A 13,725-nucleotide genomic window follows, 5' to 3' on the forward strand; every position below is an offset into this window, starting at 1 on the left:
AACGCTCTTACTGGGTGAGCTAGAGGCCGCCACATGTGTTCATATTTTCAATTTCCTGTAAATTTATACTGTTAATTTTGCATGAACGCGGATCAGCAATCATCAGATTCAGCAGATGGCTTCAATCTTCTCAAAGACCTCCACTTGGCCCATCAGGATCAGCTTGAAAAAGGCAACCAATGGTCTTAAGCAGCACCTTAATGGGCATGTGTATTCATGGATCCACTGTCCTTTTATTACAGCATGAAGTAATCAGAAGTAAGCCAGGTCAGCTTAGCTACCACAAAGAGCTCTGGTCATATAGAGGGGCTGTCAGTGTAGCAATTCCCAAGGCTTGATTATAAGTCCTATAACAGCCAACAAGGAGGTGAAGGTATGGCAAAATATGTTGCACCAAGGAACTCGTTCTGAGAAAATCCCGTGTGAATGAAAAAGTTGGTAAGTTAGAGATGACCTTGGAGCTTCTGGCTGCTGGCCAGAGATCGTAAAGTCAGGACAAACCATCGGCCCTAATTTGGGAGAGAGATGGATTATTCTGGTAAAAAAAAAAAAAAAAAAAAAAGTTCATACTAAAAGGAATTTCCTGTCGTGTGGTGTTATCAGAAAAACAACAGAATCCTCCACTGTTTTACTTCAACAGCTCAAATTCAACAATGGAGTTGCTGATAACATAGTTGGGCTGCTGGTAAAGAAGCCAACTGCTGATGTGAGGAGATTCTCATTCACTTAGAGAAAGGCGAAACTCTGATCAGAGTTCAGTGGGGAGGCTTGGGGAGCTGACTGAAATGGATCAGAATCCGACTCCAACGAAAAGCCAAATAGTTGTTTTTAATCAAATGGCAAGCTGTCAGTTTCAATCAGTCTGTAAAGAGTTTTTATGATTCCTAATTTAACTGTAACTACATACTGCATCCACTGACAGTGATGGAAAATCTGGGAATACCTCCATATAACTGTGCAGTGTGACAATTTAATCTTTGTGTGTGTGGAGAGTGAAAGATTAAAACAAACAAAGGACAAAGAAAGGGAAAAACAATGAATGGAGCACAAAAAACATAAAATAGAAGACAGGAAAAGAGATTCTGACAATGAAAAACAGTCAGTATGTTTCTACTCACCATACTGGCAGCTGGGTCCGTTGAACCCTGCAGGACAGTTACAAAGCTGGTTGGATCCCTCCCGACACTGGCCCCCATTGAAGCACACACCGTAGCTACACATCGCTGCACGTGTGGATGTGGACAGACAGGGTCGTAGAAAAAGAGAATGACAGAAAAAAATAGTAAGTGAAGCAGAGACACCTGGCTATTGGCATGAGATGTCAACATCTTCAGTTTCAAACGCTGACCTTTTTCTATCAAAGCCTTATCACCGGCCTGTTCAGTCATTACTCACTAAAGAGGAACCTTGATTCTCCTCCATTCACACTAACCAATGTAAGAGGAATCCACCACTTGGCTCTCTCTTTGAGTAGAGGGCCAGGCTTTTGGGCAAGTAAAAGACATTTCTAAACTCTAAACAATTTTCACAGAATCAGAGTGTTTAACATGAGTGGCGGCAACAGCTTGTATGACTTTTAAAGGGAAAGTGGTCTCTTTCCCACATGGTTTGAGAATGTTACCTGAGAATGACCCTGATTAACTGACCTGAACAGTGATCATACAGATATGCATGGGTGAGTCATGGGATAAAATCAGAAAGCCACAGGGCGAGTGTGGCTCATCTATCTCTTGGAGCCAGCGGCCCTGTGTCCATAAATCCATGTAAGTCAAACTGCTCACAGTCGTTAAGACGGGAAAGTCAAAGAATCCAGGACGTATATAAACTAGCTCTGAAGATGTGAATCCACCTCAAAAGTGTACCATCACATTCCCTATACTAACACTCACATTCATCATGATGGCCCTTCACCTAAAAATGTGTGTACGTACAGTACATGATGTCTCCCTGTCTGTATATCCTTATCTGATGTTCGTCAAGGCTAATATCGCTGTGTAAGTAAGACACAGCTGTTGGCCTGTTGTTTGCACTCTCCTGAACAAAGTATAGTGCTTAGTGATGACAGATCCAGAGGATTGATGTCTATCATAGCTTTTCCCGACTGGCAACATGTGGAGATAGAGTGAAAAAACACAGTCTAGCTAATCACAAGAGAAATTTAAATGCCAATCGTTCCCTCAGATGATTGTGAAGAAAACCCTCTGAATGCCAGTTTAACTCTGCACCTTCTGCCAGATACACATTTTTCTAATGCTATCTATCTAATCCAACCAGAGGCAGCATGACCAATCATCACACCAGGCACTGGCAGTTCTGTTTATCAGCCATATATGGTCATAGTGATGGTATCGATGTGCCCGGGACAGCTCAAACTGAAACAGTGTGAACTTAATCTAATCCCTGTTCTTATTGTTGGCGTTTCCTTGCCTTATCACTTTCACCCGGAATTGTGTCTGTACTGTGTATAGTTGCAGCACCTTTAATGTTTTCTGTTGTTGTATTGCGTTTGTTTTCTGTATTTATGTTTTAATGCTGCCTTGCTGCAAAAAGAGATTCATCTTTTATATGTTAAGATTGGCTGCCTTTCTCGTTGGTCAGACAAAAAAATCTAATTGAAGACATTATCTTGATTGTGACAGACATTTTTCAGTAATGCCAGACATTTTATTGACTAGATAGAAAAGCATTAGTTGTAACCCTAATTATATACAAATATCCACTACTGATACTTTAAACAGAGGTACAATTATAGGTACAACTGATCGGCTGAGGAAACGAAAGGATGCTTAAGGCTGTAAAAAATATGAGCTGACAAAAGTATATCTACAGTCTGGCTTCAACTGTATCATGTTAGCAGTGGTGAATAACACAATATTTTTGGACAAAAGGAGAAGGACATGAATAAGTGATCTCTAATAATCACAGATCAGCCGGAGTAATTTCATCCAGTAAATTCACAGGGCTCCTTTGAGATCGGCGCTCAGTCTAAACATCCGCCTGTCATCTGGCTCCATCGTCAGACACCTGCTCAACAGTTGGACCATCCAGGGAGTCTACAACAAATCTCACACACACACACACACACACACACACACAGAGTACTGTACACACACAACCTAAAACAGACATCAAGACCATATCTCTTTCTAAAAAACACCTCAGAAAACATCAAAGATTCACTAAACTTATGCATATTGTCAAATACATCCATGTTCTTGGGCCCAATACCTATTAGACCAAAATATTGCCCTACTTGTGAAACCGCTGAAATCCTACTCCAACAGGAAGACCATCTCACCGCTGCTTATCTACCCATGATGACTTCCACTTCCTGTGGCTACAGAAGCTATGATACACTGCAGTAGTTCAACATATAGCTACATAACCATCCCCACTTCTGTGATTATCCAATGTGAGGGAATTTTGGTGTGGTGACAGCTACAGATGACAGACGAGCAGAAAAAAAGCATTACTCAGTGGTCAGGTTTAATTGCAAAAAGATCCAAATTCATCAGAACAATTACATTACCACCAGCTGTGAGAGATCAAATTAATGAGACATTTCTAAATTGTGGTAAAAAGCTTTAAATGAACTTAATTACCAGCAACAAAGCAAAAGGTCACTTCAGGGTAGCTTGGCTAAGCGACAACAAGGGGAATGTACATTCCCCCTTCTGAGATGTGAGACATACAGGATTGTTGGCAGCTAACCAGGGCATTTCTGGGCTGCCCCCATCCTGAGCTCCTTACGCTGCTTAATCTTCCCTGAAATAATTTCTTAATGTGGCATGCAACGTGGCATAAACCTCACTCTCATGCGTCGCTGTGAATGCCTCCACTCTATTACAAAGACACATTCTCTGAGAGGATTAGCAGCTCCCACAAAAAGACAGAAAGAGCAGGGGTCAGTGACTCGTGCCGAGAAACTGAAAACCGACGAGCAGGTGTCACCCTTACAGCTTCTGAAGGGGATGACCACACCAACATAGAGGCAGTCCAGTGTTTGTTTATGCTCTGTCGATCTGTTTAACCCCTAGAGTGAGACCCAGAGGGAGACCACATTTAGGGCGATTCACAGACACAAAGCCTTGCACTCAGGGATCTGTTTGGTGCCATAATTGGTACGCGTGGAGCCGAACACTGTATTTTTGAGGCAACAAATCATGTTTTGCTGTGCAGAGGAACGTTGTCATTTCAAAGAGTTTTTCTAAAGCTATGTCAGATGATCTCTGAAAGGTTTCTTTGAAAGAATTTAAATACCATTTGAACTAGACACTAGGTTGGTTTGACAAAGCAGGCACAATAATGCATAGCAAAAAATAGTAGACCCTTGAATTAGAATATAGGGCATTTGCTGCACCCTAAATCATACTGTACTCTATGTCTAAATTACATCACTGATTCCTTTGAGAGAAATATGTTATTGTCCTTATTTCCAAATATGTGGATGAGAATATTGACATTTAATCACATCACCAAAATTAAGCACAATCAAAAACACATGTCGCATGGTCAGCATTTGACCCACCGCATTGTACATTTCCTCTATTATCCTCGCTCTAATGCAACAGAGATGTGGATTAGACAGGATAATGGCATGCATGTCACTCAGTCCAAATAGGAAACATATAACACTAATTTGAAAAACAAGCAGAATGTTCATCCATTTGTAAAAAGCTGGCTTGCACGAATAATGTCTGCACAGCCGCATTCACCATCCGGCAATAGACCACATCTGTAACTTGACAGCAATGTCCTGTAAATGCCGTCGGCATCTTGGTTTTTTAAAACCGGACGGACAATTTTTTGACCAGAGGGTAGAGGCGTATGACGCGCCCAAGAAAGTGTCGTCTATGGTTGCAATGACGCCGCGCTAAGCTAAATGCTTAAGAGGAAAAGTTGCAGATTTTCAAACCGGCTGAAGCGAGTCTTCCAGCGGAGTTTTACTGGCGGGTAAACGTCTGTAAAACTGTATAGAAGTCTATGAGAAAATTACTTCTCAAGCAGACTTTTTGCAATCAGTGGAGTTGCCCCCTGCTGGAAATTAGATAGAATGCTGGTTTAAGGCACTTCCGTAATAGCTTCATATTTTTTTAGGACTCGGAAGCTCCCTCCTTTATTTTTTACAGTCTATGGGTTAAATCGAACCCTGCCGCATTTACCTCCTTGGTGCATTTTTTTTTGGCAGGTGTGAACACAGCAATAGCACACGGGTGCGGATTAAATCAACCAAAACCGAGTTACAAACAAACTCTGGTATGCTTCGGTACGGTTCATTTGTGGTGAGAATGTGATCCGACCCAAATACCAGGTGTACTTCGCAAGTTTGAGCAAAACTAACTAAAGCAAACTGTAGCAGCTTGCCGTCACTCGCATCTCCGTGGTCAAACCAGCCACCCCTAAAGTTGCAGACAGACGCAGGCAGAGCATATGTAGTAACGTCGCTCCTGAAGCAATGTCTGGGAAATTATTTAAATAAGATGGTGTGACCATGGATGGACATGCGAGAAATGTAGTCAGAAACACATCTGACCAATAAGCGGAGTGAACATTCTTTTTTCTCTGTGTGAAAAGAAACCGAACCAAGGGGAAAAAGTTTCAAGTTTACAAACTCATCATCTGATTCTGAGCAGAACAAACAAACTATAGGTGTAAAACCAGAACTGTTTTTTACTGTAAAATGCACCATGTTATTTCTCAGTTGTTTGATTTCTATCAGTTCCTCTGTATAAATCTGGGTCTATTTGTGTCCAGCATAGCGATGCTGTCCCCACGACTGCTGACATAGTTGTCTCTCACACACACACACACACACACACACACACACACACACACACACACACACACACACACACACAGACCACCCATGGATAGACAGAGGACCATTTCCTCTTCTCTGGCTACTGGGCCTATTTGAAGCTACCTTCGCCAGCCTGCCCCCACCACAAAAGGGGGCCAGTTCCTATTCAGCAGTTAACGAGGACGACAAACTGGAGGAGCCATTGTCCCTGCTCCTCAGCCCCTGTCACAAAGGTTATTGTTGCCGTCAATCAACCTGTTCGTTTCCACTCCCGCCTAACCCCGTCCATCCTCATCAGGCCCGTGGCTGCTTGCTGGGGTAAAAGGTTTAACTCACTGATTGAGTGGTCCTCCTTAAGTGGAGGAAGTCACCATCACAAAGTCAAGGCTTCTTCACCTTCAGGAGAACAAAATAGTCATCGAGCCAAATGGGAGTCTTTACAAAGCACACAAACGTCACCTTGGTTGCACTTAGGGTTTTCAGAAAAATGCATTCTGCTTCCACAAGTCACCTGGCTGACTCTTTGTAGACAAGAAGTCATTAGATGTATTGTAAAAACTTTAAATAGATGTGGCTCTTAAATAGAACAGATACTTAATTATCAACTATTTTGATAATTGATCATCATCTAAGTAATTTCTTAAGCAGAAATGTCAACAATTCTCTGATTACAGTGTTTTATACCATTTAAAACTGAATATCTTTGGGTTTCAGACTGATGGTCAAACATAACTAGACATTTGAAGATATCACCTTAGAATCTGGAAAACTGCTGGGGACATTTTCAAACATAATGATGACACTAAATATTTAACTGATTAGTCAAGAAAGTAATTTTCAGATGAAATTAATGAAATCAAATGAACCGTTAGTTGCAGCCCTAATTTGCATTTCTGCAGAGCATGCCTACAGTGAAAGAACTGCAACTTGCACCAGTGAAAAATCCAAGCACTTTTTTAAACCTTGAAAACACCACATTCAAATTCAAGCCTTTTCAAGGATTTCCAGCACCCGTACGAACCCTGCGCAAGGGCTTCAGTGCATTCTTTGTGCAGTAATGCTGGAAAACATCAGAACTTGGAAACGAAAACTTCAAATCTCAGATATTTGCAAACCGCTCAAGAACTCTGAATCAATGCTATTGTGTAAATGGAAAACTCATAAACCTTGATAATTAGATGATAGTAGCCTGAAACAAAAAAATATGGAAAACAAGAGGGAGGGGGTCAAAATAGAGGAATAAAATGTGAAAATAACCAGACGTTTGCTGTGCTGTGGTATATTCTTTCTCTAAATATGTGACTAATTATGCTAAGCAAAGAATGCTGGCGAACACAACAACTGAGGCCATTCACTGCAAGACTGTGACAGGATGTCAACATCGGTACAATGGGTGGATATAGAGACAGAGAAGAAACACAGGTGAACTAAAGGAAGGACAAACTTAACTTGCAGCCACTTCCCAGCCACTGTGTGTGCTGTATCTACAACAGGATTAGAGCCTCACTGCTAAACCACCTCACAATAACCATCATTCGCCTAATTAGCTTACACTGACATTTTATTAGGGACACGAAAGAAAGAGGGACAACACAAGACAAAGAAAAAACTCAGGACTGCCAGACACTAAATCACTATCTTAACACAAAGCATTCCCATCTTCCCAATCTTCCGTCTTTTGGGGGTTTTCAGAGGATTTGCTAAAGCTGTACATTTTGCAAAGCAGATTTTTCCTTTTGGATGTTGGAGGTGCTGTTGAAAACAGCCTCACAGATTGCATTGTGCTGACTGAGGTACAGTACAGATAGTGCATAGCAAAGTGCGCAGGAGAGGGAGAGGGAGGATTGTGGTGTGAGCTTCCTTTTATCCTGGTTCAATAGCTCAGAGAAAAGGGTGATTAGTTTGTCCCATCTCAAAGTGCTGCCACATCTTTGGTTACAGAGATAAAAGCCCTACCTCACATCGAAGAGAGCAGCCATTGTCACGCGAAAAGAGAAAACAACCCCCCAGCTACTTAAGTGAGGCGAAACACTGGGCAGTCCTGAGGAATGTATCTTTAAGACATTTCTTTAAGAGTGTTTTAAAACAAACCAGACTCATTGCAGAGCAGACAGCCTAATGCTTCTTTGTATAATTTAATACCATTACCTTTTCCCTGAAAGCAAAACAAAGAGCTCTTTGAAGATAGCATAGATGCCAATAATAAGACACCGATGACAGGCACATCCAGGAGATCTTCCCTCGTTTCACATCCCAGCCACTTCCCATCAGAGGGCTATTCCAGACAGTAATGTGCCTGTACTGGGGGTGTCAGTGCTGAACATTGAGCGCACAGGTCAGTTCCAGGTATGGCAATGAGAGCAAGGAAGTGGGAACTTTCTTGTCAGTCAACCGGACAGGGGACAAACTGTTTACAGGAAGGCTTTGCCAAGGGTCTGTCTATGGTATGCAGGCTATGCGCTCTGGATCACTGGCTGTAAAATCCCATCAAAGGAGGCTTCTTGGTCTCAGCAGTGAGAAGCTAAGCTTATCCACAAAGAGATGAGAAGCTGACAGTCCCAGTGTGACCAACAGACCTTCTTTTCCATACATGGATTGGAATCATAGAGGGGAGATTCATATTTGTTTTTCTTTGTCCTTTTGTGCGTATCAGCAGGTGGTCTCCCCACCATGAGCTGATGGGTATTGTTTTGGGGGCCTTGACTGTGATTGGTTGGGGTAAACACTGGATGGGCTTGTCTGTTTTCATATCCATAATGCAATCCTCTGACCTGCACTGCCATGTCACACTGACACATGACTATATGGAATAGAGCCAAGATTTAAACATGGGAGCGTAGCTAGAGGGGGAATGTGGCCGTTTGGAGCTTTAATGTACGTATCCAGCCAAGTAAGAGCTGACTGCCAGACAGGCTATCTATCATACACTACAGGAGAGCTACAGAGCCATGACCTCATCTACGTCGTAATAGTTTTTTGCTGAGTGTAGAACAAGATACTACAATGCAAACCTTGTTTCAGAGTGACTGTCAACACTTGAAAACTCTTTCAACACTTGAGATTTTTTTTTCCCACCGTCCACATCTAAACCTTGTGGGACAGTTGTAACAACACAAGTACTGTGGACATGGCACTGACTGATAACATCTGCTGAGGAGTCTGGATGGGCAAAGCATCTCTTGACCCTTTTGACCTTTTTCTGAAAACCATTCGTTCAGAGGTCTGCGCCAAGGGTGAGGTGATGTTTGAAGTACCCTTTCTCCCGCTGAGTCAGGAAAAGAAATATTGCCTTTCAGTAAGCATACCTAACCTACCTAAAACCTGATATATGATAATTTTTTCACTTTAAGGATAGAAAGTAGAAAAATCTGGATACTTACGATACAGACAGCCCGCTTCTCCGTTAAGTTGAGACCATCCAGGGCAACACTTGTACACAGTCTGATAATCCTGTCTGTACACTTGTCTGTATGCAGTGTAGTATGCTGTCCTGTTAACATGACAAATATTAAGTTAAAAACTAAATAAACAAATCTAAAAACAAATAAATCAATACAAGAACTGACAACATACAGTACAAGAGTTTAAGTAGTAGTAGCGTTCCATTATGAAACAGTATGTGTGTGAGTGAACATGCATATAAACAGGGATTATTGGACAATATTTGGCACATATAATTTCTAATGCTCCATGTGGTTAAATACCATGAGATGAGGAAAAAAAACAAATATTTAATCTGATCAAACGACTCCCAGTCCTTCGAGGAACATGCCGTATAATGTTCAGCAAACATTTTCCCAGACTTTTAAGGCGACATTTTAAAATGTGAGACTGGCAGACTCAACTTCAGAAAACGGTGCATATCCCTGTACTTTGGCACCCCTCTCATTGCTCCACAGTCATTACGCATTGTGGAAACACGTTTTGTTTATGGCAAGTAATTGTGGCCTTGGCTGCCTTCAAAGCGACCTTTGATTTTGTAACACGGTAAATAACGCTGGGAAAGTGAGTGTGAGCAGCAAAGTGAGAAACTCCTGAAACAGAGACAGGCTAAAATGTTATATTAGGACTCTCCTTCAAAGGAATGTTGGCTACAAAGACGCCTGTGAGTTAATGACTGGTATCCCGGATGAAGTGGGGCTACACCTTGCACTTAACTGTATGAGAGGTTCAAAGCTGGGATTACAGAACAAGAGCAAAAGAGATTGAGAGAAAAGTGGAGGTCAGGGAGCTCATCTTGTTTGATACTGTTTGGAGGTGGAGTCAAATAAAGGATCATGCACTCTGGTAAATTCTTTTGGTTGCATGACTCATAAAAGACATAATTTATGCTTTGCTCTAGCCAGAGCTTAATCAGCAACGCACTACATCCCCTGCAGGTGAAGATGGGAGTGTTTGTATGAGAACAGAGTCAGAGGTTTAGACTGCAAACGACAGATGTATTTCTCACCTCCTCTCGTATCCCATGCACCATGACTGTCCTACACAGCCTTGCTTCCACACTTTAACCATGCGTGTGAAGGCCTGCACACACGGCTGCCTCTGGGCGACCAGCGTCACCTCCCTCTCCACACACACATTGGGCCTGAAACAAAAAGCGTGGTAAAAATACTTAATGTTTTTACAGATGTACACAAGATGTCAGTGGGGCAATGTATGCATGCTGTGAGAAATGTTGCAGCAAAGATAAATGTTCAAACCTTGCATGGGGCACTTTCTAGTGGACTACGATGTAATGCCTGTGCTGAGGTGTGAGACTGCTTTTGATGTCTGGTTTTGGTATTTTTAAAGACTTAAGGGGAATTCCTCATACATCACCTTTCAGAACGCTGAGCCACACAAGATTCTACCTGTAGCTCAACCTAAACTCAGTATTCATGTGAAATGTGTTACCTGAAAGTATTTTTAGAAGGTGGCATTGGCATGAAAGTGGCAAGGATTTTCTGTTTAATTTTTTTCTGTTTTCATATCTTCCACCCGAAATGTAAAAAAAGCAACATAAACGATCATAATCAGATCAAAGATCAGAGGAATATGAAGATCAAAACGTTTTAGATGTAAGCCAGGTTTGCTGGGAAACAAAAGCATATGATGGACAATCCATGCAACCAGTTACCACTTCACTGCACAATATTTTCAAAATAAGTGAATAAAACTAAAACACGTCACAATTTCCCAGACAATTCACAAGATACATTTATAATGTTTTTACTGGACATGCATGTTTTCACTTGTATGTACGAGACTGAATGTCAGCAGAAGCAGGAGACCGTTAACATTTTCGCCCCCAGGTAAAACATGTTAAGCCTTCCAACTTTGAGGTTTTGTCCTTCTAACACAAAGTCTGTCTGGGTTAACAGGCAGACCTGCCACTGATATCTTTCACACCGTTTGGCGCAGCGCACAGAGGAGCCTCGTCAAAAGCGCAACATGATCTTTTGAAACATTTACTCCTTTGGTAACTCTCCAAGGACGGACAAGAAAGCTCAGCATCTTAAGACAACATCCAGCTGCTCATCTCATAAACAAAAGTAATCACTATCACCTTCAGCTGTATACAGTTAAATATGTAAGACCTTATTGTTAGTGGCAGGTAACAGCAGAGAATCTTCTTAAACATAATTCAAGCTCCTTATTTATTTTTGGGGGGTTTAAAATACTCGTTATAATTGCCTGGCTCTTCACTTTGAAGGGCTTCAAACATAATCTGACAGAGTTAGGAATGCAGTACAGACTATACACATGGCACTAATATATAATCATGTAAATTACAGTGATACTGTGCATGGAAGCCAATAAAGACCATGATGAGAGTGCACGACAGTTAAATGAACCCTTGAGCATCTACAAAATAGATCTGTCATTCAGCTGCTTTGTGATACCTTTAGCAAAACAAATCTCACAAGCCTCAGTTTTCTGCCTCTGCATGGTTGAGTATTGGACACAAGTGTTTGCATGTGCAGGTGAGCCAGCAGTTTTCTCATACTCAAACTTCGAAGGGAACATGAGGCTGTAAACATCTCTTAGGAAAGATAAAGAGTAAACATCATCCCTATCTGTGTACTAAGAAAACATAGGCCAAGAAAAATCAACAGCCCATAAACAACAAAACATAGGACAAAAGGTTACTCACATATAGGGTTGGAGATTGTTGGGGATGCCATAACGCAATGCACGAGCCTCTATAATAAATATTAGGAAAAAAGAAAAAATAACACTATCCATGTTGGTTTTTCTTGGATTAAAGTTTTTTTTTTTTTATTGTGAATTACTCGCAAACTCATTCATGAGTAACTCAGCCGTTTAACCATCAAAAAAGTAACCTAATAACAAAACAAAAATCAGATCGCTCAACAGGGAGAATGTTAAAAGGCGCGTAAATGATCCTCCGCGTGGAAATGATCAGGACTTTCCAAAAACGACCCAGCCATCACATGCGGTGTGTTTTCTCGCTCTCAGTCAGTGTGTGTGACTCTGACTGAAAACCGCAGCTCACCTATGCTTCGTCACTGCAGATGTTGGACTAACGGGCAAAAACGTGTGGAGGCTGAGCGCTTTCTGTCTTTCCTCCATTGACTTGGTAATGGTGGCAGGGGTTTGGAAGGGGGGGGTTGGAAAGGGTGCCAATTATTATTCGGCGCTTCAGCGGCTGACACACACACACGACACCCTGCAGTCGGCAAAGTGCACTCACAAACAGAGGCTTGAAAACAAACGTATCGGACCTAGATTTGATTTGGAGCTTTGGACCGCATCAAACTTTTCTCTTAACTTGGAACTTGATTGTTCTTGTCTCGCTACTATATAGAAGAGTCATTTCCCTTCATAAAACGTTTTAAAACGGACCAACGCCGCTATCAACTGACATAAACTATAATTATGTGGGCTATAATTAAGATTTGGGCTTATGAGTATAACCCTTGTGTTGTCCTCTGTTTCTGTCTGTTTCACCTGCTTATCTCCCAATTCTGTGTTAGGCCTACATCTTCTTAGCCAACTTCATTCCAACTTGTCACTAGTTTTACACTTCTTGTTGGAAATCATGGTCAACAAACCTCATTTATAATTAAAACCCCCCGGAAATTATGAATTATTTTGACTAATTGTTAAGATCAGAGGATGTGGAGTGGATAATCACAGACGGGTTTCCTGTATGTCAAAGTGTAGTCAGTATATCGTTACTGTTTTGAAACCACTTCACTTTTTGGAACCATTCATGTTATATTTGGGCACTTTGGTTAAAAGAAACCCAAATTTGTGATATAGAAACTTTAAAAACGGGTCAAATTTGACCTGAGGACAACAGGAGGGATAATTAGCCTACAATAGACCTAGTCCTTCCACCAATATGGCTTTTCAGTTCCATGAGCGCGTACCATTGTAAACAAAGCTCGTGGAGCTGGGAAATGAGCGCACGTGCAGAGAAATATCCGCGCATATTGAAGCCATGACTCAAAGCAGAGAAACGTCAGCAGGAGGGGAAGTGCAAACCACTCATGGTAGGTATAGAAAACCAAGTGATATACTATCACCTGTGGAGCAACAGAGGATGTTTGGGGTTGAGTCTGAAGCAGCTAGTGGTCACTCTGCAGGGCAAACAGCTGATGGTGGGTCACAGGGTCAGCCGCCAGGACCGACTACTGCTGCTCTCCAAACAAAGATTTCATTGCGCTCATGTGTGTTCATGACCCTAAAGAGTCCAGGGTCATCGGCGCTGTCCATGCAACCTCCGAGGTACCAACAGAGCATGTTGTTTGAATTAGATCAGGGACTCTGTAGTCTCGCATTGCCAGACCATCCGGGACTCTCAGACCCATCAGAGATCATCTGAGACATATGCTGCCAAAGTGGGGACAGAGAACAATTGTTTGAACTGCAACAACAAAAAAATCTTATGATAATCAATTGAATGTGTTAATGTTTAT

At 41.8% G+C, this 13,725-nt stretch overlaps 1 protein-coding gene across 3 annotated transcripts in view; it reads right to left on the reverse strand.

Annotated features, from left to right (window-relative positions):
• megf6b (multiple EGF-like-domains 6b) overlaps window positions 1–13,657 on the reverse strand; it is a 66,749-nt gene extending 53,092 nt beyond the window's left edge. The window contains exons 1-4 of one of the 3 annotated variants that reach the window (XM_036002456.1): window positions 13,333–13,657; window positions 10,251–10,385; window positions 9,181–9,290; window positions 1,119–1,223 (exon numbers count right to left, since the gene is read on the reverse strand). In XM_036002456.1, coding sequence (XP_035858349.1) covers window positions 1,119–1,223; window positions 9,181–9,290; window positions 10,251–10,312 — 277 coding nt within the window. In that variant the 5' untranslated portion in view covers window positions 10,313–10,385; window positions 13,333–13,657. Of the gene's footprint in view, window positions 1–1,118; window positions 1,224–9,180; window positions 9,291–10,250; window positions 10,386–11,933; window positions 12,445–13,332 lie in introns of those variants that run through there. The other 2 variants (XM_036002455.1, XM_031301631.2) reach the window with 2 other exon arrangements.
• Between the last annotated feature and the right edge of the window lie 68 nt (window positions 13,658–13,725).

This window comes from Sander lucioperca, chromosome 6 (genome assembly GCF_008315115.2).
Source record: "Sander lucioperca isolate FBNREF2018 chromosome 6, SLUC_FBN_1.2, whole genome shotgun sequence".
In the NCBI taxonomy this organism is placed as follows: Eukaryota; Metazoa; Chordata; class Actinopteri; order Perciformes; family Percidae; genus Sander; species Sander lucioperca.